Source organism: Helicoverpa armigera, chromosome 1 (genome assembly GCF_030705265.1).
Source record: "Helicoverpa armigera isolate CAAS_96S chromosome 1, ASM3070526v1, whole genome shotgun sequence".
NCBI lineage: Eukaryota > Metazoa > Arthropoda > Insecta > Lepidoptera > Noctuidae > Helicoverpa > Helicoverpa armigera.
Window position 1 is genome coordinate 11,371,818 of NC_087120.1, and position 22,833 is coordinate 11,394,650.

The 22,833-nt window shown below is 34.6% G+C and overlaps 1 protein-coding gene across 1 annotated transcript; it reads left to right on the forward strand.

Moving 5' to 3' along the window:
• Positions 1 to 8,214: 8,214 nt before the first annotated feature.
• Positions 8,215 to 22,096, forward strand: LOC110378198 (LIM homeobox transcription factor 1-beta). The gene is made up of 4 exons (XM_021337356.3): positions 8,215 to 8,374; positions 19,035 to 19,236; positions 19,471 to 20,087; positions 20,372 to 22,096. Exons 1-4 carry the CDS (start codon positions 8,293 to 8,295, stop codon positions 20,617 to 20,619), a joined length of 1,149 nt encoding a protein of 382 aa, XP_021193031.1. The 5' UTR covers positions 8,215 to 8,292; the 3' UTR covers positions 20,620 to 22,096.
• The last annotated feature ends 737 nt before the right edge of the window (positions 22,097 to 22,833 follow it).

Consider the following 22,833-nt stretch of genomic DNA (forward strand, 5'->3'; position numbering starts at 1 on the left):
ATTTTACAAGCAACATCTCATTTTGTTGTTCCGTCATGACGGTGTTCGTTTTATAAGCTTCAAGGCGAGTGCTTGATACTGAAATCAAAAATATAAGGTAAAATAATTACACTTCTTCTACACAAGTTGGTACAATATTTACACTAAAATAATTTCTGCTGTCAAGTCAAGCAAGTTTTGCACTAGCAAAATACTTTCGTCACTTATCCGATCGTAAATCATTACCAATATTTACTCCATTTTTAATTTACTTCTAACATGTTTGTGTACACAGAATGAGAGCTATCCACTTCTTCGCGTCAATCAGCAATCAGGCCAAATGGTCAAAAGCGGACACGGCGCGGTGCGCTGCGGGCGTCCTGGCCATCCATGACCCTCGCTTAATACATACACCTAGCGGGTCAAGTGCCTACTCTCGTGCCTATTTTCTGTTTATGTACACAAAATATATTTTTTGATTTCAATAAAAAAAATATCTCTACATAAGAAGAGGCTTGCAATGAAAGTGTACGTATTTAGGCCTGATTGTGGTAGAACAAAATCTCAGACGGAAAAGTTGGGAGCTGTGACAGAAACCAAAAAAAAGGTTAGATGCGGCTAACCGCATCTAACCTTTTTTTTGCTAGCTTTGTCTAAACAAAGCTTAACGAAAATACCTTCAAATCTACATGGGTTTTTTCATAGTATTACATAGTCAACTAGAAATAGTAATATATACTCCAATATGCAAACGTTTTATTGAGTAAGTTGGACACGCATTTTAGGTATTCAAGTATGCAGTATGACGCGGCTATGTTAGACCGCTCGTGTGTGGCGCCCGACACTTTCAGGAATCTAGCACACACGTTTGACAAATTTGAATGGACAAGCACTTTGAATTCCACTGCATTCCTATCTTCCTTTTATTGCGTATATTACTGCGTTCTTCGGTATTTTAATATGCAGTTCCATTATGAAGTTTGTGGCCAACAGATATTTTACTGCAATCCAATAGTTGAGAATTAAGTAGAGTCCTATCCATTTTTTAAGAGACCAGCCATAAAAATCGGAAGAAATTGGGTCGAATTAAACTTAAGGCACTAATGTAGATATACAATTCTGTAGAAGTTAAGATTACAAATAACTTTTCTGCGATACTAAATCATAACGACTGCTTACAAATACAACTGTACAAAAGCAAAATAATATTATTTCAACTAATAACCGTTTACGAAACAAATTAAATAATCGAAGCAATTAATAGTTTATCACAATATTTGGACATACTAATGAAAGCAAACAAACAATTTTAATCAAATGATGAAAATTCAAAATGGCCTGTCGGGTAATCTGTATATTGTTATTTATTGGAATATTTCGTATCATCACCTGGTTAATCTATTCAATAGGGAAATCTGTTTTATGCAAAGTAAACCTAGGTATATAAGTAATACATATTTTGTAATATTCTGTTTTGTAAAAGTGTAGCTTTTTTTTGCTGTGTTATCTTAGAAGGCCTACCTAGTACTTGTACCTAGGTAGGTACCTACTTAGGGTACCCAACTACATAGGGTTCGTAGTTTTAATTTATCGTCATGGCTTATACTTTTTTGTTACCATAGAAAACAAATGAAATTCAAAACCGTTTTTTGCCTCTTCAATCTTAGTATAGGTGTATTCAATCATACTTAAATACTCTAGTCGGAAAAAAAAACTAGATTAATGAAGAGATAGTAAGCGTGAGTTATACAATAAATTATGTATTTTCAATCTTCAAACAGAGGCGCGGTAATGTCCCACGATTAACGCTGTGTGACCCCATGGTGCATTCCGCACCGAGGATAATGAAAACTAGCTTTATTGCCTGGCTTCACGTGCCTGGAAAATAGTGACATGTTGATAATGTGTTTTCGGAGATAATATGATAGGCTACGTTACCTGTTTACAAAGTCAAATTTATTGAATAGAATAGACTAAGATGGGCTATGATGGACTAGGATGGACTAGGATGGCCTAGGATGGCCTAGGATAGACTAGGATGGACTAGGATAGACTAGGATAGACTCGAATAGACTAGAACAGAACAGAATAAATATAAAAATTAGGTATATAAATTTTTGAGAACTAATCAAATTGATTAATTATTATTGATATTTTCAAGTGAGTTAAGTACCAAGTTTTTTCCATAGCTCCTACAAAGCAGATTAATTTTTCGCACTTGAGAACTTTACATTACTTTAGGTTACATTACAGGTCATGTTAAGCGATTATGTACTACGTTTTATCCAGAGGTAGAAGGAACGTGGCGATTTTTTGCGCTCCCAGGCTGTAGGTAATCTTAACGCTTGCAATCTATGGGGTGCGGGCACAGCGTGAGGTTGGCTTATGACGTCATAAAGCGACGAAATTAAAAAGATCGCAGCTGGAAGCACGAACAAAAGGATTCAGTAAAGAGTATTAAGGGATACTTAAAAATAGCACTGTCTATATTGAGTTAGCTGACTTCGAAATGTATAAACAATTAGGTACGTAGATAATTTATTTGAATTTGATTATTAGAAATTAAAACTACTTCTAATTACACTGAAAAAAATACTTTTAGGCAGGTGGATCGAACTAAAATTCGGTGGCAATATAATCTGTAAACACCGATTTCTTGTACGATGAACTTAAAAATATATTTTTTTTAGTTTAAAAACATTTTTGATTCTGTCTGTTCGCAAAGTGATTCCAACGTATTGACTCTAATGATTCACTGTTGAAGGACAGTATTTAGATTTTAACTACAGTTAGTTGATAAAATAAACTCGGATTAACTGTTTGCCTGTTAGTTAGCTGATGTTCGCCACTTCTAATTATCTCGTTGGAACTTTTTGCTGCTTAGGTACAAAATACATTAGACCAGCTAAAGCTTTTTGCATCACTACCACTACAGCAGACCACGAGAGACCCAAGAACTAAAGAAATCTGTGTCTAAATATGAGAGATATTTAATGGTTTAAACTAATTTAAAGGTTTTTTTTTAATTTAATTGTCTTAAATATTTACAATAAATTCTTATAAATGAGGTGTGAACTGAAAACTAAAAAACGTCAAAAAACTCCTCATCGTTGTCGACAGGCGTTCCCAAAATATTGGGAGCATTTCCATTCTGCAAGGCAATGAAGGCTTATTCTGTGTGCAAGGTAGTAGTAGCCAGCTTTTTGGTCACGCGGAGCGTCAACCTCTTAATGTTATTTTACTTTATTAAAATATTTGAAGTTAATAATGTTTCGGAAACTAGGTATTCTTATTAGAAAACTATCTACAGTTTCTTGTTTGATCTGACTCATTAAAAAAAAAATTTGGACATTTTTAATAGAGTTTTAAGTTAAATGCTGCTTTACAGTAAATAACGAATAAAAATAAAAACGCTATTATTAAAATTAGGGTGATTAAACGGATACCTAGTTTTAGTTAAATCGTGCCACGCGACCGGCGCGTGCGCTCCGCCCTACCGCCTCACGACAGCGTGATCGCTTTCAGATTGATGCCATCGAACTTCATCATTGTTGACAATCTGTCACATGTAGCTTGGGAAGTTTGTCAATCAACTGATTTGTAAAACGATTTACTGGTACTTTTTACTGAGAGAATTTCATTGTTGAACAATCTAATAAGTCAATTGATGCAATCTAACAAGTGAATTGATATATCATGTGCCTAATGAGACCCAATTTTAATAATTTTGTCTTACACCTCTCGTCTGCGTGGCCTTTTTTTAAGTATCTACTTATTTGTACGAGTAAAAGCACACTATGTTCAAACAATGCTTACAACAAAATAATAACTACTTAGAAATAATACCGACCTTTATTTTTCACGTCGTTTTTCTGTCATTTTTGTTCCCTTCATGGAACTAACTGTAAGAGGGTGTTCACCAATTTCGGTGACTACAGTATTTCCGAAACAAAATTGACGATTTTTTCCAACAAAATACTTGAATTTAACTGTTATTGAGGAGTTATTGACACTTCTGGGATCTGTCCTCTTCTTAATTGCGTTTGTCTGTATTCACAAACGACAGTGGACGTTTTGTTTGAGAATTTGTTATACTTTTTTTATTGACTGCACGGAAGTACGTTGATTCGCTTTTTTCTGTGCGGTTTTCCTTTATAGGAATCTAGGCGTAAAGCAATATATCAAATCGTGATGACTGATTTTCGTACCCTATTTCGTACCTTTATTTTTAATCATCTTTTACAAGATATTGTAAACATATTTATTATGTGTCATGTCGCAGTTGATCTCTTTATACTCATTTGTTTACAAAGGGATAATTATTAAATGTGCACGGTGCACCTATATGCAGGATGGGACAGGGTAACCAATTGTTTCCCTGTTTTCCCATTTTTTTTTTATTTTTAGGTATCTAATATTCCTCCTCTATATACAGATAATCATTATCGCGCATTATTGACGACAGCATGCACCTCGATATAAATATTAAAAAATAACGCGGATTGAAATGGGCAAGCCGGTGCAGATCCGACCCGTTAAAAATGCTTACGTCCGTTAAAGTCAAAGACTATTTAGAACACAATGTGCAAAGTTTTGTGGATGCGACTAGACTGCCTTTGTGAGGCTCACGTGATGTTGAAATGCTATAATCATTTCAGCTTCTCTGTAGGTAATAGTACCTACGCATTTTTGATGCATCGCATACTTTATATAGCATTATGGTTTTAAAGATGGAGTAGAATATTTATGGACTGGTTTTTGGTATGTTATTAGAGACAAACTTTGTAAAAATTGTGTCATAACTAAAATCTGACCGACATAACTTACTTATGAAATAATTTATGCTTAGTCAGCCATTCCAATAAAGTACAATCAAAATACAGTAACTGCATAATATTGTGCCTTATCGACCACTCGCGCTATCTATTCAAATACTACTAACTGTCGTTAGGTTGAATTGTGTCGCATCTGATCACTACTAACCTCATAATCTACAACAAAATACAGCCCTGTGTTTACGATAGGGGAAAGTGAGTCCCTTTTCGCATAAGATTTGCTTTCTTTATTTAAAATTGAACCTTGCGGTCCTGATCCTAAGGCTAAGTTTGCTTTGGGTGAAACATACTCCCGGAATTTTCCGTATCGACGGCACGTGTGGTTCTCGTCCTTTATTGAAGATTTCGCTCCTCCCACGCAGGGAGACAAATGAAATACCACCTGCTTTAAATACTTGCCCCCCTTTATTGGCATCCAAAACGTCGGTAGGCTCTAGTAGTGCGTCTTTAAAATTGATTTCTTCTCACTGTCTAATGCCTTAAGTCTTAAGGTATTCGCAATAGTAAAATCAATAAATAGGTACGGCTGCTTTCCAACCAACGTCAAAATGTGAAGTTACAGCCACAGGTAAGCATATACGGTTCAAGATTGAGTTTAATTTAAAACTGCTGATTAGTAGATAGCAATGGCAACGTCCATACCTTATAAGGGTCTATAACGACTTAAATTATGTTAATAAATAAACAGTGAAATATACATCAAAGATTAGATGAGACAGTCTTTGACGTTATTTTATAAGTATTAACATCTTTAAAACCTTTCCGTTGATTTTAATGTATTTCTTTGTTTCCTGCGCTGTTCTTATGTTTTGTTGCGTTGCGCAAAAGAGAGACTAGTGTCGTTATTCATTTCAGCGGTGAAAGCAATTCCCAACGGAACGTTGGTTTCATTGTACACTGAAACTAGCTTTGAGCGATTCAAATTATTTCTGAGCGTGTCTATGTAAAGGCACTTAGAATATATAGAACCTTTCGAGACTCCTGCTTCGTTATAGCCTAGCTCTAAGCATTCATGTTTGCCTTGTAAAAAGACTCGGGCTTTGAAGATCTCGTCAAGAATGCAATTTACATTAGACGACAGCAGAAATAAGATGCATTTTATTTATTAAGCAGTAAACACTAAACATACACTAGTCAGTTCATCAAAGCAGGCGTTTTTATTAAGAGAAAAATCTAGTAATACGATAGAGTTTAAGTACTTAGCTGCGTTCATAAAAAAGACTATTGAAGACAACCCTTATTATGGACAAAACACTCAAATTAGATTCCAATAATTTTGAGTCTACGACAAAAAATTGTAGACAAACAGTAAAAAAGTTATCAATGGTATTTTTTGCGAATGTTACTTAAACTGTCGATTTAAATCGGGTTTCTTTTGCTAAATCACATGTGTATTTGGTGGTTTAAGCATATTTCCCTTTTTATTGGTGGCCGTCAACCGAGCACCATTTTTCTTGATCACCACACCGTTTCAGTTCAAGTGGTGAACCCGACATGCACAATGGTCGAATGGCGGACAAAAAATACACGCAGCGCTATTCATTGAATTTGAGCAATGAAAACACAATAATAATTCTATATGGAATCGTGAATCAAGAAGATGGTGGATGCGGGGTTAGGTCTAGATAAGTTTTATTTATTTCAATAAATTCAACTTCCATTTCACTAAATTAATTAAAATTTTAAATATTTTAAATAACCATTTTTTGTTCATAAGAATCAAAGACAAAAAAATTATAAAACTTTGTATTGAAAAAATATTTTTTATTCCTAAAGATACTTATAATAAAAATAAGGTAGATATCTATGCACTTTTTTAAGAGGCTATATTGTCTGCTAACGCATTTATATAAGCCTCAAAAATGCACATTCGAACATTACGTAAATGAACTGAAATAAAATTGTCAAACTTTATTTTTTTAATTCAATCACTAACTTATACCGTATCCAAAACGAAACACAAAACTGATCTCACATCGTCAATGTTTACACGACGGATGGTGCAAGTATGGGCTCAATGGGAGAATTGGCCTACTTGAAGCACAATAGCAGCGCACAGCCCCTGTTGAGATACCACTTGTGTCTGCTATCCGACCAATAACATGTTTTAATTCTTTTTTTAAACGTAATCGCGGATATACTACCTCTGTGCAAGGGTTACGGGTTTTTTTTTTAATTTGTAGGTACGTTATTCGAATTTGGAAGTCGATATTTGAATTCTCGTTATGAATACAGCGCTATGATTGGTGGGCTAGGTACGTGAAGTGTTGAAAAGCCACAGATTACCTATAAATGAACCGCTAATCAAATTATGTAGTAATATGAAATAAGTACATTAACTATTTGAATGTAATTAATTATTGGTAAAAGTATACATTTGCTGAATATACCAAATTAAATTAGTAATATTTGGATTTTCATATCATTTGTAATGATTGGTTTAAATTAATTAATGGATTTATATATTCCAAGTGCTTGGATTAAATTTAATAATATCCATTAATAAATATCCAGCTTTCTAAAAAAAATCACACATATGTCATCCGAATCGGTTCAGCCGTTTCGCCCGCCGCGTGAAAGCTTAACAGGTAAGTAGAGTGAAGTCACAGTCAAACAGAGTTTCTACCTGAAATAAGCTGACTGTTAGAATCAAAATATCGAAGACCGGAAAATTATTATTTCTTCATTAATTAAATTAACTCAACTAAAAAGTTACCTAAATATTAATATTTTTGTAAAAAAAAAACAGTCTGATAAGGTTCGTATGGAAACAAATCGTTCAAATATAATTATTATTCTTTATTTATTCAATGTGAGTAATAAAAATGTTAACATTAAATAAAAAATATATCTTTGTAGAGCATTCAAATAAATAACTTTATTTACTACGTCCATTTATTTGACGTAATAGCGCTCGGTGACAATTCTCGGCGAAAAAATTATATTAAGCAACTATTTATAACCATTTAATATTTTCTCGATACATTTCCACGAGTATCACATTAAAAAAAATACAAAATACTTATAATTAGGTAAATTAATACTGTAGGAATAAAAGTGCACAGTGGAAACGCAGCGAATAATCAGAATCACATTGCAACAACTAAACGTGTCATAAGAGCTTATGCTACTGCTAAAAAAAAAATCATTTTTTATTGTCAGAATTTAATAATGACTGTGAGTGCCCCGGCCGTCCATCCACAGGATTTTTTACCGAAAAAACACAATTTTTAGCCGTTTTAGCCGAGCGGCGAAATATCTTGCTTTGCTTTGATCTGTATAATAGGTAGGTAGGGTCACGGGTGGAATGGGCGGGGCTGCCGAAGAAGGGCGCTTGGTATTGGTGGAAGCTCGGAGGGCTGTCCCCTCTGTGGTGTCATGACGAGGGTAGCAGACGGGTCCTGGCACCATTGAGTGCTCGTCCGGCGTGCTGGAAGCATCTCCGCGGCCGCGACAGTGAAAGTGACTTGTATGAAACATGTTAGAATTCTACGCGAATATGAATGGAGGATTGATGCAGGAGGGCATCCAGCCCCCGATCACGTGCACGGCTAGAACAGGTCAGATATCTTAGTTTTAAACAGTGATTAATTCTTGTTTGAACAAGCTAAAGTTTTGGTGACAAACTAAGTTTGTAGGTCAGTAGTAATTGTTGGTCGCACATTTTCATTAATGTTTTTTTCTCCTTCCTGTTCGTTGTTTCCATTTAATTTGATTAGTAATGCGCTTCTTTGTACCGTAATATATAAAAAATACCGCAAATTGTAGTTCAAAGTGTTCAGTTTTTAAATATTCAGTTCTGGAATACTGTAAAAAATGTACGGGATTTTGCTCATCTTTAGAAGCTTTTTAGACCAGTTCCTCAACACATTTTTCACTAGAAAGGTTTTAAAATATTACAGTTTTCTTTTCATAAACCTTTTAAATCTTTGAGCATTTCAACCTACAATTTGCTGTACGATAAACCATTACGAATTATTAAGGAAATCAACCAACATAAGCACAAACATACCTACTCTACTATATGCCTATTTGTTCTTATTTAAAGTAAATCCAACCAGAATTTATTTTGACGCCGTATTTTGAATGCCTTATAATCGATACTTTACCTATTTATCTAGTTTATTTGTATCAATTACGTATTTATAATTTATGAATACCTAAGTGAGTATTTATTTGTTAAATTAATCATGTTGTCAGAGTAGGCATAAACATTTTTTTTTTCAATAGGCAGAAGTATAACATCGGTTTTCAATTGATTGTCAAATGCTTTCTAATTATTCTATAGATAACAACTAAATTATTGGAATTTTTGAATGCTCCACATAGAAAATTCTATAGGCTTAAAATATCTAGTGGGAAAATAATAAACAAAAACCGGCCAAGTGCGAGTCGGACTCGTGCACGAAGGGTTCCGTAAATTACAGTTAAATCAACCTATCTCAAAAACTATAAGAGATACTTTGATCAAACCAAAAATCGTTGAAAGAGTTAATTAGCATGCATCACCTCTATTTTTTTTAGAATTTTATACCCCGTAGTTATAAAAATAGAGGGGGGGGGACATACTTTTTACGACTTTGAGAGCTGATATCTCAAAAACCGTTCACTTTAAGAAAAATGTTTTTTAGAAAACTTTATATCATTTTAAAAGACCTTTCCATTGATACCCCACACGGGTATGTACATCGAAAAAAAAAATTTCATCCCTCAGTTACATGTATGGGGGGCCCCACCCCCAATTCTTTTTTTTACTATTTAGTGTCATATTTTTGTAGCGGTTCATACAACACATATTCCCATCAAATTTCATCACTGTAGTACTTATAGTTTCCGAGTAAATCGGCTGTGACAGACGGACAGACGGACAGACGGACAGACGGACATGACGAAACTATAAGGGTTCCGTTTTTGCCATTTTGGCTACGGAACCCTAAAAAGCAGGATCTACCTGCTTATTTAATATAATTAAAGTAATCTTCATACTAATTCATTACAATAATAATAAAAGAAAAAATATGATATTGAATTTTTACTTTATCATGAAGTTGTGAGGCAAGAAGAAATATCATTGATACAGATTTCTGAGTTTCAACTTTGGTTAGACTAAGCCTACACGTCGGCCGAATGTTCGAAAAAATAATGTTTTGAGAAAATCATAAATTCTATCAACATTTTTAGTCGGTTTGATACAGGCCAAATACCTCATCGTTGTTATATACTTACTTATATTCATCTTCATACTGATTTATGAGTCGAAACAAACTATCGACCGACTAAAAGTTTGTAAAGTGCACATACTCTTAATTCAGTAATCGAACATTGTGTATAAATTATTTCTTTAATTCTATTTATTTAATGGGAGCATTGTTGTCCATTATAGATGGTCCTTATGCTTTTTTATATTTTCCATAATTTTATACTAATTGGTTGAGAAGTTTGTTGACTAATCTCCAAAAACTGTGATAAAGAAAAATATGAACTTTCTGACGAGGTAGTACCTATATCGTCTACATACATACCTACTTAGATTTAGATGCACAGGTTATAGAAACCTGTTTAAGGAATAATATTTTATGAACTGCTTTGAAAAAAAATTGTTTTGAAAGTTCTCTAGGTTTTACAATATTAATAAGCAAGGAATTTATGAAGATTTCATTATTTAATAAAAACAATTTCACCGGTAAGTATATCTCGGTTATACCTTATTGAACTGCCACAGTATTGTCTGATATACATACATATATTCTACCAAAAGATAATTATGATGACCACTGTGCTAGTCTAGATTAAGTACTAAAACTTGTTACTGTTTCCTGAACTACTCTGATTGAAATTTTTATTAATTTTTAATTTTTCTATTTACCTAGCGCATTTTCAGCGCCGTTTCGCGGGAAGTACTTGGGTACCTACTTAACTTCTTCCCTTTACCAAATAAAATATACTTAGCCGTAAAATAAACAAACAATTAATTCCTCTTTATAATTTGATATAGATTCCTATGCTTTATTTAATTACATTAGTATTAAATGCTTTTATAATTATAATGTTTATTTGATATAACTGTTAAACGCACATGGTGTTTAAAATTAATAATTTCAGTTTAATTAAAGTTACGTGTATTTACTGACAGTGTATACTCACTTTTAAAACGTAAAACGTTCAGCTTAATCAGTGTGTTACAGTTTTTTTAACCGACTAAATAATTTTTTGTCCTTTTAACGAAAACCTTTACTTACATATTTTTTATTAAGTATTGAGTGGGCCCACCATCGGCGATGCGCGAAAAACGAGTAGCAATATAGCTAGACAGTACATATAATCGAGGGCAATGTAAACAGTCAGAGAGCAACAAATAATAAGTATACGTATGCTACCCGTGGACCATGGGAACGTCACTAACGAATTGGTCAAACTATAGTAGTTATATAGGATATCCGATTAAGAGCACACGGCAAACTTTTAGTCGGCCGATAGTTTGTTTAGGCTCAAAATGAGTATCAGTCTGTTCAAACATGGTAGAATGCAACGATCAGATATTTAGTCGACAACAGACTGCAAAGTTTGATTGCATACCTACATGATTAAAAAAAATACCTGGCATCGGGTTGACTGTCTTCCGACTGTTTAAACTTCAGTGTAATACTAAGTATGACGAACGGCAGAAGGTGTTGGTGTGACCAGTTCCTATCAAAACAATCCAATATATTTTTTTCCGGTTTTCACAAAAAAATGCGGATTCAGAGTGATGTAACTTTTTTCATATCCAAAATCGAACTAGTTTTTTTTTATCTCATACCATGCATGGATATTAATTACCCTACTCATTGATAAGTGAATTTTATAACGTCATACATTAAGTAGTCAACTGAAATATTTTATTAGGAAATAATACTTTGTAAGGCAAGATAAAATGGTAGGTCCCAGGGTTGTCATTCGAATATCTTTGACTGTCGTTATGGGTAATCAGAATCCAGAAAGTCTGACAAGCAGTCTTATCAAGGGGTATCAGATTGCCCGAGTTGAGGAGGTCAGATAGGCAGTCGCTCCTTGTAATAATACTGACACTCAGCTGCATTGCGGATAGAGTGGAAGCCGATCCCAACACACATACTTAGTTGAGAAAAGTCAGCCTTTCTCAAACTGAAGCAGTAAGGATGATATGTAGTTTAACTGATTTGCTATGTAACTATTTTTAATATCATAGGGATGTGGGGAAAATGCACACCGTTTCGAAAAAAAATACTGAGTCAATAATTGCCTGAACACGTGGAATTGCAATAACATTGAATTAAGTAAATAAACACTTCAAAGGTCATAACATTTATTGGATCTCAGAATGCAATATTGAAGTCAGATTTCCAATAACTAACAATTAACGAAAATTCATTTCTACTTTCGTCGAAATAAATCGAAATTCATATGAACGCTACGTGCATATGAATTTTTCAGTTTTAATAAAAATGTTTTCTGATGAACTTGCTAGCGATGTACGTGCATGGAATTAAATAATAATTGAGATTGAAAAATAACGTTTACTTAATTAAAGTACACACACATCTCTGGCATGCGTGTATAATCCGCCATTTTGAAAAATTCTTATGTGCCGGTTAGTTTATTGTTGTAGTGGTACCGAATCTTTTGCAGTAACAGTAAACCTATAGGTTTACCTGCTGGTTTACGTTTCATCCTCAGACAATAACTATAGCTCACTAGATTTTTTTATAGATGATAGTTTCTTATCTTTATTGTCACACTTTTAAATCTACTGAAGACTTAATAAATGTCCGGTAAAAAAATACAGTCTCCATTTCTTAAACAGTTTTTTTTCTATTCCAAGACCATTATATGACTTATGTTAAGGGCCTGGCACCATAAACCAATTTCTTCAACTATAATTTTTTTCAACTCATTAACGTACTTATATAGATGTAAACATTCCATATTTTTAATCATATCATTTACATACATATGTAAGTATAAACATCATGGCATAGACAAACCTCTCTGCCTACCCGGTGTTCCAAACAGTAGAAGTTTGAAAGGGCTCTCCCCGTTTAACCCTCAGCGGTACGAAATTGCGAAAATGCCCCGGTTAAAATGAAAATGGACCGGTTAAATGAAAATGGACCGGTTAAAATGAAAATTAAACGCAACAGCGCGTGAAGGACGTAGCGAGTTACGGTTTGCATTTTAACGTTTCAAATAAAAGGTATTATTTTTGAGTTTCTGCTTACAAATGGGAGATATGCACCTTGGTCTGCTTTATATAGAAAAACAAGTTGTAAAATGGATAAGTCGTTTACAATCTTACATAAATAATTTCGTTTATTTTCTTTGAAAGAAAGTTTATCAGTTCTTTTGTTGATTTATACACAGACGCTGTTAGTGTTATTTTCCTAATAAATAAGTATGTATATCATATTGTACTTTAACGCAAAATATACAGAGACTTTCGTACATTTGTAAGTTCCATTAATATAAAAGGGCGATTGCGATCTATCGCCTCTCTGAATGCGTCAGCTGTTGCAGCAGTTTTGCAGTGCAGCTCAGTCGTTTATTGTTTCGAAACGAATCGATAACAATGGGAACGTGTTCCCACGTACCTACTGAATTTTGTGTAGGAATGCTCTGTACTAAAGCCTACTTTTTTCAAAAATTGACAAGTATTAGAAATGTTCTATTAGCCTATGTTACTCGGTAATAGTGTAGCTTTCCAACAGTGAAAGATTGTTCCAAATTGCTTCAGTAGTTTCGGAGCTTTTGGGGAACAAACTAACAAAAAAAGACTTTCTGTATTTTTTTAATTAGTGTAATTGATTGAAATATTTACATTAATTTTAAAAATAGTATAATTATATACACTTATTATCTAACTCATTACCTATTATGTATACTTACTATAAATTATAGATCGCTGGAAATTAATTTGTTTGTCGGAACCATTATTCCTTCTGCAAACATCAGTATAGATTTTATGCTTTTTTAATCGAACATTAGCTGCAATTCTTTCTATGAAGCAATTTAACAATTTATTTAATATACAATTGCAATGTATGTTATTTGAATATTTCGAAACAATTACATTTGAGTGCGGTGATGGTCAATTATTATTAAAATAATCATCAGTTAGTCTATAAAGGGTTAAGCAAAGCGTATGTTCTATTGTGAAGAGCTATTGACATAAATTCCACTGTTACTGTACGTTCCATAGTTTATATGTACGCGCTATATGTACATAGTACACTTTTGCAGCTATCATAGATTTTTCTAGTTTTCGTTTTACGTTCCTAAATAAACGCATGGTATTTTATTTTTTGTCCTCTAACAGTTATAGCATAAAATAAAAAATACTTTTGCTGTGTATAGCTTTCTAAATCGAGGTCGGTATTTCATTTTTGGATTTTTATAAAAGGACATATATATTTCTGTTACATAGCAATGGTTTTTTAGTTTGAAATGGAACTGAGAAATATGCGTTGCAAACTCATTCTTCAAGAATTAATTAGCATATCAAGTTCAACTATAGTCTTACTGCTTCAACGTAAAAAATAAAAAGATTCAAAGCATGTTAATTATCAAAACAAAGTATTTTTAATTAATTCAGTATTTTTTAATTATTTTTAATTATAATGAAACTAACCAAAACACTGAAATATAGTTTTCTGATAGTGGTAAATATAATGAACGCTTAAATATAAAGCACTTGTAAATACAGGTATGAAAACGTTATTTTATGTAAAACTGTACCGCAGATAATCCTGCGGTTGTGGCAACCACATATCAAACTAACAATTTTACAAGCCTCTCTTTAAAAATAATGAAAAGCTCTCCAATAATACCAGGAAATACCGGGGAAAATTATTTCAGTACTAGCATTCGCCCGCAATTTGACCCGCGTCCCGAGATAACTGCTTAATGTAGTCGGATGGTGTCAAAAAATGCCCTATGTCGTCCTCCCGGGTCTAAGCTACTTCCCTTCTAATTTTCAGCTTAATCGATCCAGCCGTTCACGCGTGATGGCATGACCAAGAGATATAGGGATTCATTTGTATATAGATTAGACACCCAAACAAACCATTTAAAATATACCTAAAGATTATTTATTATCGTTTCCAAAGTAACATAAATGTATAGATTAAAATAAAACACTAATCGACACTGTCTGTGTAGCTCGCACTCGGTACGCAGTGACCACGAACACGAGTGTATCGATCAAACAAAAATCCGGTTTGTTACAGCAAAATGCGCTTAGTTTGTTTTAGAAACAATCCGACAAACATTTGTCCTAAAAAAATACGACAACAACTAAAATGCTAGTTGTTCGTAGGCATTTTTCCAACATTGTCCAACAAATAGAAAAAATACTGATCAATTGTCTGTCGGTCCGTCCACGGTGTAGGGTTCGGTGATTAAAGCAAGTTTTTTGTTGTTTTATTTCCTATCGTTTCCTGGGAAAGCTCTTTGAAGCTGGAATTTTTCTGCGCCGACCGTTTTCCAGGAAATGTTCGGTGCAGAAAAATGTTAACTTTTAACAAACTAATTACGGAAGAGATTGGAAGAAAGTTCTACGATATCTTAATAATAACGAGAAAAAAAACCTATCCGGATAACTTTTTTACGCTTATAAACAAGACAGATTTTATTGATTTTTATCTTATTTTTGAAACACAAAACCCCCATCAAGTTTTGATTGATTCCCGACAGATTGAACAAAAGATAAAATACTGCACACGCGTTAAAATGCCTTGTAATATGGACAATACATGTGGCGCCGTTTAAGGCTGGCGGTAATTCATAAATGAAAATTTCTCGTCTCATAGCTTGGAAATGGCTTTATTTTATTCAGATGAATTCCGATTAAATTGTACGCTACGGTACGTAGACGCCGGCTACGAGATGCGGCGTCGTAGCACTTCGTAGCTCGTCGTAGCCAGCGGGGCATAATCAATATCGCGTGGCTCTCTGGGTGAACACTGATAGCGTATCCCACTGATAACAGTAAAACTACGTAGTTTGTATAGCTACCGTATATCGGGTGTGTCGTTCATAATCACATTAAATGAAATGCGTTAATATACTGGTTAATATATGTCGATTAACACAAAGAAAAAAGAAAAATAAAAAAATACATTTTTCAAACAAAGTAAATGGAATAAAAATGTGCAAAAATTAGAACACCATATAAAAGTCAGTCATTACAAACAACTGAAATTCTCCCTTGAAAACTGACAGCTGTCAACTGATCAAAACATTCGATACTCCTAACTTTATCTCTGCTTTACACATGATGTTGTAAATTATAAAAACTAAAAATGACTCCTGTGGTTAAACCACTGAATGGATTAGGTTATTTTTTTTACAATTCGCCATAGAATATCATAAAGTATATGCGATAGAATTTAATGTGATTGTGAACGACACACTCTGTATATAAGTTTATCTAACACGTTTCTTACGCCTTTGCAAAAATGTTGTCTAGCGCCACTTAGCTGATTTACTTTAGAAAGAACGTTCTTAATTAATGAATAGTTCGCTGTGTGCTGGAAATAAAATAAGTTCATAAAGGTTCACGTGTATTTTGTGTTTAGTTTTATAAAATGAAACATATATATGTACACATATACGGACGGATGTATTTATTTGTAAGTCCTCTGATCTTTTAGATCAGATTTCATAAATTTATCTCGATAAAACCTTCATTGTGGATATTCTTCTGGCAGCTTTGTACAGATAACTAGACCGATATCATTTCATTTTCAAACATTATTTATTTACTTAAATAAATTCATATAATCAGGTATTTCAACCGCGGTTTCAGGTCGGGGCGCCGCTAACCGCTCGCATACATAGGAAGCACATTGAAATATTTATCGAATTTTATGTACGTACAATATTCCGCTCTCGTTCATCAGCGAGTCATAGTATACGTACATAAGTGGGTACATACATATATATATGGTGTTGCCAGCGCTTTATGAAATATCTCATGTGCGTTTCTATATCACTTGGAGTTTAAATTCAGCTATTTTCGTAATATTCCGACCCAACGTTAGACGGCACAGGTTAGAGGTTCCTGGAAATGAATTGAATTTTACCCACTTTAAAATCGTTTTGATATTATACTTTTGGTTTAGGTTCATAGTAGGAAGTAAAATTAGTTATAGCGAGGTTCGTCATGTACATATTTAGCTTTATGAAAGCGACTTTTTTCATAGCATTGAAGTTAGTGCCCAATTTGGATTAGCCCTGAAAATGACGATTGTTTTTCGGCAAAAATTTTGTTGGGCGCTTTGATCGCTATGACCCCGGGATCGGGTCACGCCCCACCCCAGGGGGCGTGGTCTCCCCACAGCTATGTCTAAGGAGCGCGATAAGGCGCCTTATTTTGCTCCAAAGCTTTCGACACCACCTATAGGTACATGTAGGTACGTTACTACACTTGATGGGTGGTGAACTAGGTTCGTTCGGGATTTAATCAATAGTTCGCTTAGAGGGAACGCTCCAACGAATCTTTAACCGTTTTCAGCGTTATTTATGCAAGACTAATATTTTGGTAAAGATGAAAAGACGAGCTTTCTGCGAAAACGGTTGTAAATTGTTTTGTTGAGTCGCTCCTAGTTTCAGTATTTTCAAGTTAATGTAATGAAACAAATGAACTTATCTACTTAAATAAACATTATTGCAGCATTGGATGCTATTTCCATAATTCAGAGAATCGGAATAAAACTTAGCTCAATTGTTTGCGAGGGTGTGACGCATATTTTCCTTTACTTGGGAAATTCTTGACTTTTTCTTATTTTTTGTCTGTATTTTAATCATGCCTGTGCGTCATATTCTCGCAAATAAATGTATTTTCTTCCCAGTTTTGAATAGTAATTACGTATGGTACCTACCGCTTGCGATCACCAAACCAACAAAGCTTGTCTTCTATGTAATAAGTATGTGACTATGTTCTCTTTGTTAAATATACTAAAATTATGCGCGTGTTGCAATTGCGAATTTCTTTATTATAATTCTTTTTATATTTCAGCAATTTTCGTACTAAGTATCTTTTTTATTTCTTTATTTTCTATTTTATTTTATTCTATGGAGGGAATAGACATTTATATTTATGGTAGGAATAAAAATAAATTGCCGTAGACAACATACCTACATCATGAAAAACATAGTTAGGACTAGGCTAGGCGGATGATGATATCGCTCCAAAAGCCTCACTTTATAAAGACTTGTATCAATAAAAGTGGTCTTCCAAATCAATAATTAAACGGGAAAATAAGAGCATATAATTCAGAATATCAATTAAAAATATCTTATAAAACGAATGTTAGCCAAAAACAGTATACAAAGGGCTTTCAGCGTAACAGCGCTTTGAAGCAACATATTACCTACACTGCAGTATCCGTCTCGTGTCGCCTCAACCGGGAACACTGCAACCCTATACACTATCTAATACAGCAACTACGAACAACGAGAAAATGCTCTCGACTTTATCCCATATAGAATAAGACACATTTTCAAAGAGCATGGCTGAAAATGTACAGCGTATCATTCACGAATGTAAAATAAGTATTACAACACGACATTCTAAAAAATCTGCAAAAAATATGCTTACAGAGGGTTTTAATTCCATTTTTCATTAAAACGATCTCGAAATGTTTCATCTTTATGTTTGACTATGACTACTTGCATGTAAAGGAAAAGCTAAACATGAAATCCAGCCTTTGATGAAAACTCACGATGTAATGTTTGCGTTTCTATATTTTTTAAACCGTTTTTGAAAAAATTTAACTCCCTATTTGAGTAAACTGAAAGTGGTTTAATGACGCTAAGTTCGACTTACTCAGCATCATTAAAACAACTACATGGGAACACTACTTGAATATAATTTTAAAAATAATGTTTAACTTCTTTTTTTAATCTTTCTTTTTGTCAACATATTTTTGCTCTACTCTTACATATAACCTGATCATGGCTCCTCAACAAGAGCTCCCAAACACTGCAAACTTGTCGGCGGATAATTATTTTAAAGGCAATCTCTCAATCTCTATTTTGAGGGTAACTATCTCTATACCTACTGATCTAACCAAGTATATCCAAGAGCAAAATATCGGTCGGCTAAAAGTTTGCAGCGTGCACTCTTAGAGTTCAAAAAATGCTATGCGCACGTATTGGAGGCTGACCTACCACATGCTATTAACCATAGAGTTGTTACCACAGAGCTAAGCGCGAGCATCAAGCGGGAGAAGATCGTCGAGATCTGCGAGGGGTGCGGACAGAAGATCCAGGACCGTTACCTGATGCGAGTGGGTGAACTGTCCTGGCACGAGCACTGCCTCAGCTGCTGCGTCTGCGGCTGTCCCCTAGCACACACCTGCTATACCAGAAACGCCAAGCTTTACTGCAAACCCGACTACGATAGGTAACTATTGCTTAACCTTTGACGGCAAAATGTGCACTCACATTTTGCTCTTAAGGGTTTATGATCATCTTAGTTTTTAACCTAAACCTGAAAACATTAGGCTAATTATTGTATATATGAATTTGTGCTCCAGCGAGAGTTCTATTGCGAAATGCGAGCAGGCTGCAATGCGAATTGGCAAACGTATAAATCTTTTTTTTTCTATTGTTGCAATAAAAAGTTCTTGTCCTATAGGTTGTTTGGAGTCAAATGCACCAGGTGCGGCGATCGGCTCCTGCCGCAGGAGATGGTCATGCGAGCTCAGCAGTACGTGTTCCACATACAATGCTTCGTGTGCGTCATGTGCTGTCAGCCGCTCCAGAAAGGTGAACAATACGTCATTAGAGCCGGACAAATCTTCTGCCGGCAAGATTTTGAGAAAGAAATGTATTTGATGCAACACGCTGAAGATGAAATGATATTAGATGATTCTGAGCGACCTCGTGATGGACGAAGAGGACCGAAGCGTCCACGAACGATACTTACATCAGCTCAGCGCCGACAGTTCAAAGCGTCCTTCGAAGTTAGTCCAAAGCCGTGTAGAAAAGTCCGAGAAGCATTAGCAAAAGATACTGGTTTAAGTGTTCGAGTCGTGCAGGTATGGTTTCAAAATCAAAGGGCAAAGATGAAGAAAATCCAGAGGAAGGCCAAGCAAGAAGGCGAGAAGAACAATGACAAAGAGAAGGATAAAGATGAGAAAAGCATCAAACAAGAGTCTCCTTCGAGTGAGCATGGAAACTATCTGGGCCTCGATGGATCTTATTCTGCTTCAAGTCAGCCGTTGAACCCGAACCTACCGTATTCTCCTGATGGTATGATCTTACTTTTGATACTGCCGTAAAAAATATAAACAAAACGTAAATACGCCCACTTAGTTAACTTTCACAAACTTTGAATAATTTGAACTTAATTCAAATTAACGTTAAGTATTTAATTAAATTAATTCCCTGCCGTTGCGCGGTTGCACCGGTAGCTCGTACAGAAGATTCAAAGCTAAAACACTTGGTTTACATACTATCAATTTAATCTGTAATCGGTTTTTACTCAATGTTCCAGTTTATTTCATGTGTTTTAATAAATACTTATTTTTCTGCAGATTACCCAGCACACTCTGGTGACAGCTTCTGCAGTTCAGACATTTCACTGGACGGGAGCAATTTCGACCAGTTGGACGAGGGAGCGTCTGACACCATGAGCCTGCAGAACTTGGAGGTGCAGCACCACTCGCACCAGCATCCTGGGCACTCTGCTCACGAGCCTCTTAACCTCGGCACTGGCTCGGTCGTCAACCCGATAGACAAGTTATACCTCATGCAGAACTCTTACTTCAGTACTGATCATTGATTCAGTGTGCAACGCGGCGCCGCCCTAGCTCCCATGTTCGGGCAGCGGCCGCGTCCAGCGCATATGCCTGCTAAGTGTACAGAGACTGCTACTAGTCACCACTCGTCGTATTCTGATACCTCCTCAAACTGCCGCTTTCAACCGCAACAGCCTCTACGTTGATCATAAGTACGTATTTAAGAAATAACACAGAGATAGATGTAAGATTCGACACATAAAATGCTATATTCGTACTACTTATATATTTTTATTAAGTAGGTAACTGATTTAACTCTGGTATCTATTTCTGCAAGTTGCAGCTTGAAACTAAAAGGGGCATTTGAATAGATGAAAACCAGTCCAAGTTGTTAAACTATTTTTTCATGGATATTAGAAATACTACTTTGAGCAAATTGATAGTGTACTTATTGTGCACATAAACTTTACTTTGTGATCAATTACTCAGTCTGATGTGTAACTTTCTTTATTTATATTGTTTGTTTTCTTAGTACCACATATAGATAGATCGTGCCATGTAGATACTACTAGCTATTGAGGTATGTAGGATATAATTGAGATAGGTTCACTAAAAGTCCACACAAACGGAATTAAATAAATATAGGTACCTCTCTAAATACTTACAAATATCAGAATTGACGTTGATAACCTTCTTAAATTATTATTATGGATGGCTGCTTAATTCTAAAATAGATTTAATGGTGTATATAATGTATATAGAAATGTAGGTTATATGCCTATAAATAGGCCATGATTGAAATTATTATCATGTAGAAAAATCTTTGTGTAGTCAAACTGTACATAATATTGTATTGTATCAAAATAAATGTAGGCATAAGTAGTGAGTGTCTAAATAATGTACGTATGTGTTACAAATTAAATGTTTCAGCATAATGAATGTATACAAATCAGTCCGACACATAGAATCAATAGTTTACGTTATAGCGTTACACAATTTGTCTAATTTATATAGATGTCTGTTTCCGTATCAAACGGTTTTAAAATAATCACTTTAACACAAGTTTTACAGATTTATTAGATGTTTAATAAATACATGCTTACAGTAGATATTACTCTATTTACTTACAAAATAAAATGCAGGCGGATCTAGTCATTTTGGTATTGTTTTTAGTCAAATTTAATAGTTCAATAGTTGTATTAGAAATTGTTTTTATTACACGTCTAATACAAAAATATGAAAGTATGTATGTTAATGTTTTAAATGTAAGTAGGTATATAAAGGTCAGGACGAACATCTCTAGTCAAACTATATGTTATGTCCATAGTCACTATGTATATGGAAAAGATTGTAAGGACTTGTATTATTGCGCGGATCCTTTACAAAAGCAACTGGTGGTATTTTTGAATGTACGAATGGGTTTTATGTTAACAATAGACCAAACCGAGGATCCGCCAATGTGTAATATATAGTTTATTCGGTAATTTTATAAATTGATGTAAATTAAAACGATATAAACAGCATGTTGTTTCATTACACCGACATAATTCACTGCATTGTGGCGTCGTGGCTACGTGGCGGGCCAGTGAACGTGCGGCGCTGACAAAATGAATAAAGCCAACTACAATGTAAAATATCAGCAGAAATGCTGACTGTAAATTGTTGCTTTCACAAATGTTCCTAGTGTTCAGTACCTAGTTAATAATAACAGAATATAGTTAATAGTAATAGAAAATACCTACTCACTACTTCGTTCCCTAACTACCGAATTGAAATATCATGTATTTTTTTTACTCTATTTCTCGCCTGGAACGATTTATGACAGCAACAATGAAAACAGCCACAACTTGTTATTGCACCTTACTTTCACGGCCTGTACAAAATAATCTTGTATTTAGAGGCTAGGAACCCTTAGAGCCGTGGTAGCCTACTGAGTAGGTAAATAACCAACCTCTCAAGTATGAGTGAGTGGGTTCGATTCCGGGAAAGGCAAGTACCTACCATGCAACGTTTCTAAGTTTGTAGGTATGTACTTACACTATCAGTATATATAGGTTTAGACATCAATGACTGAGTTTTGGAGGGCACATTGAACTGTAGGTCCCGGGTAGTCAAAAGTCTGACAACAAAAGTCTGGTTCAGAACTTAATTTAGTTATAGTTTGTTCAGTTTGTAGTGATTTATGCCTCAAGTAGGTTTAGATAAGTATACCTAGGTAGGTGCTGTGAAAATATCCGTCTAATCATGTGAGCTGTGTT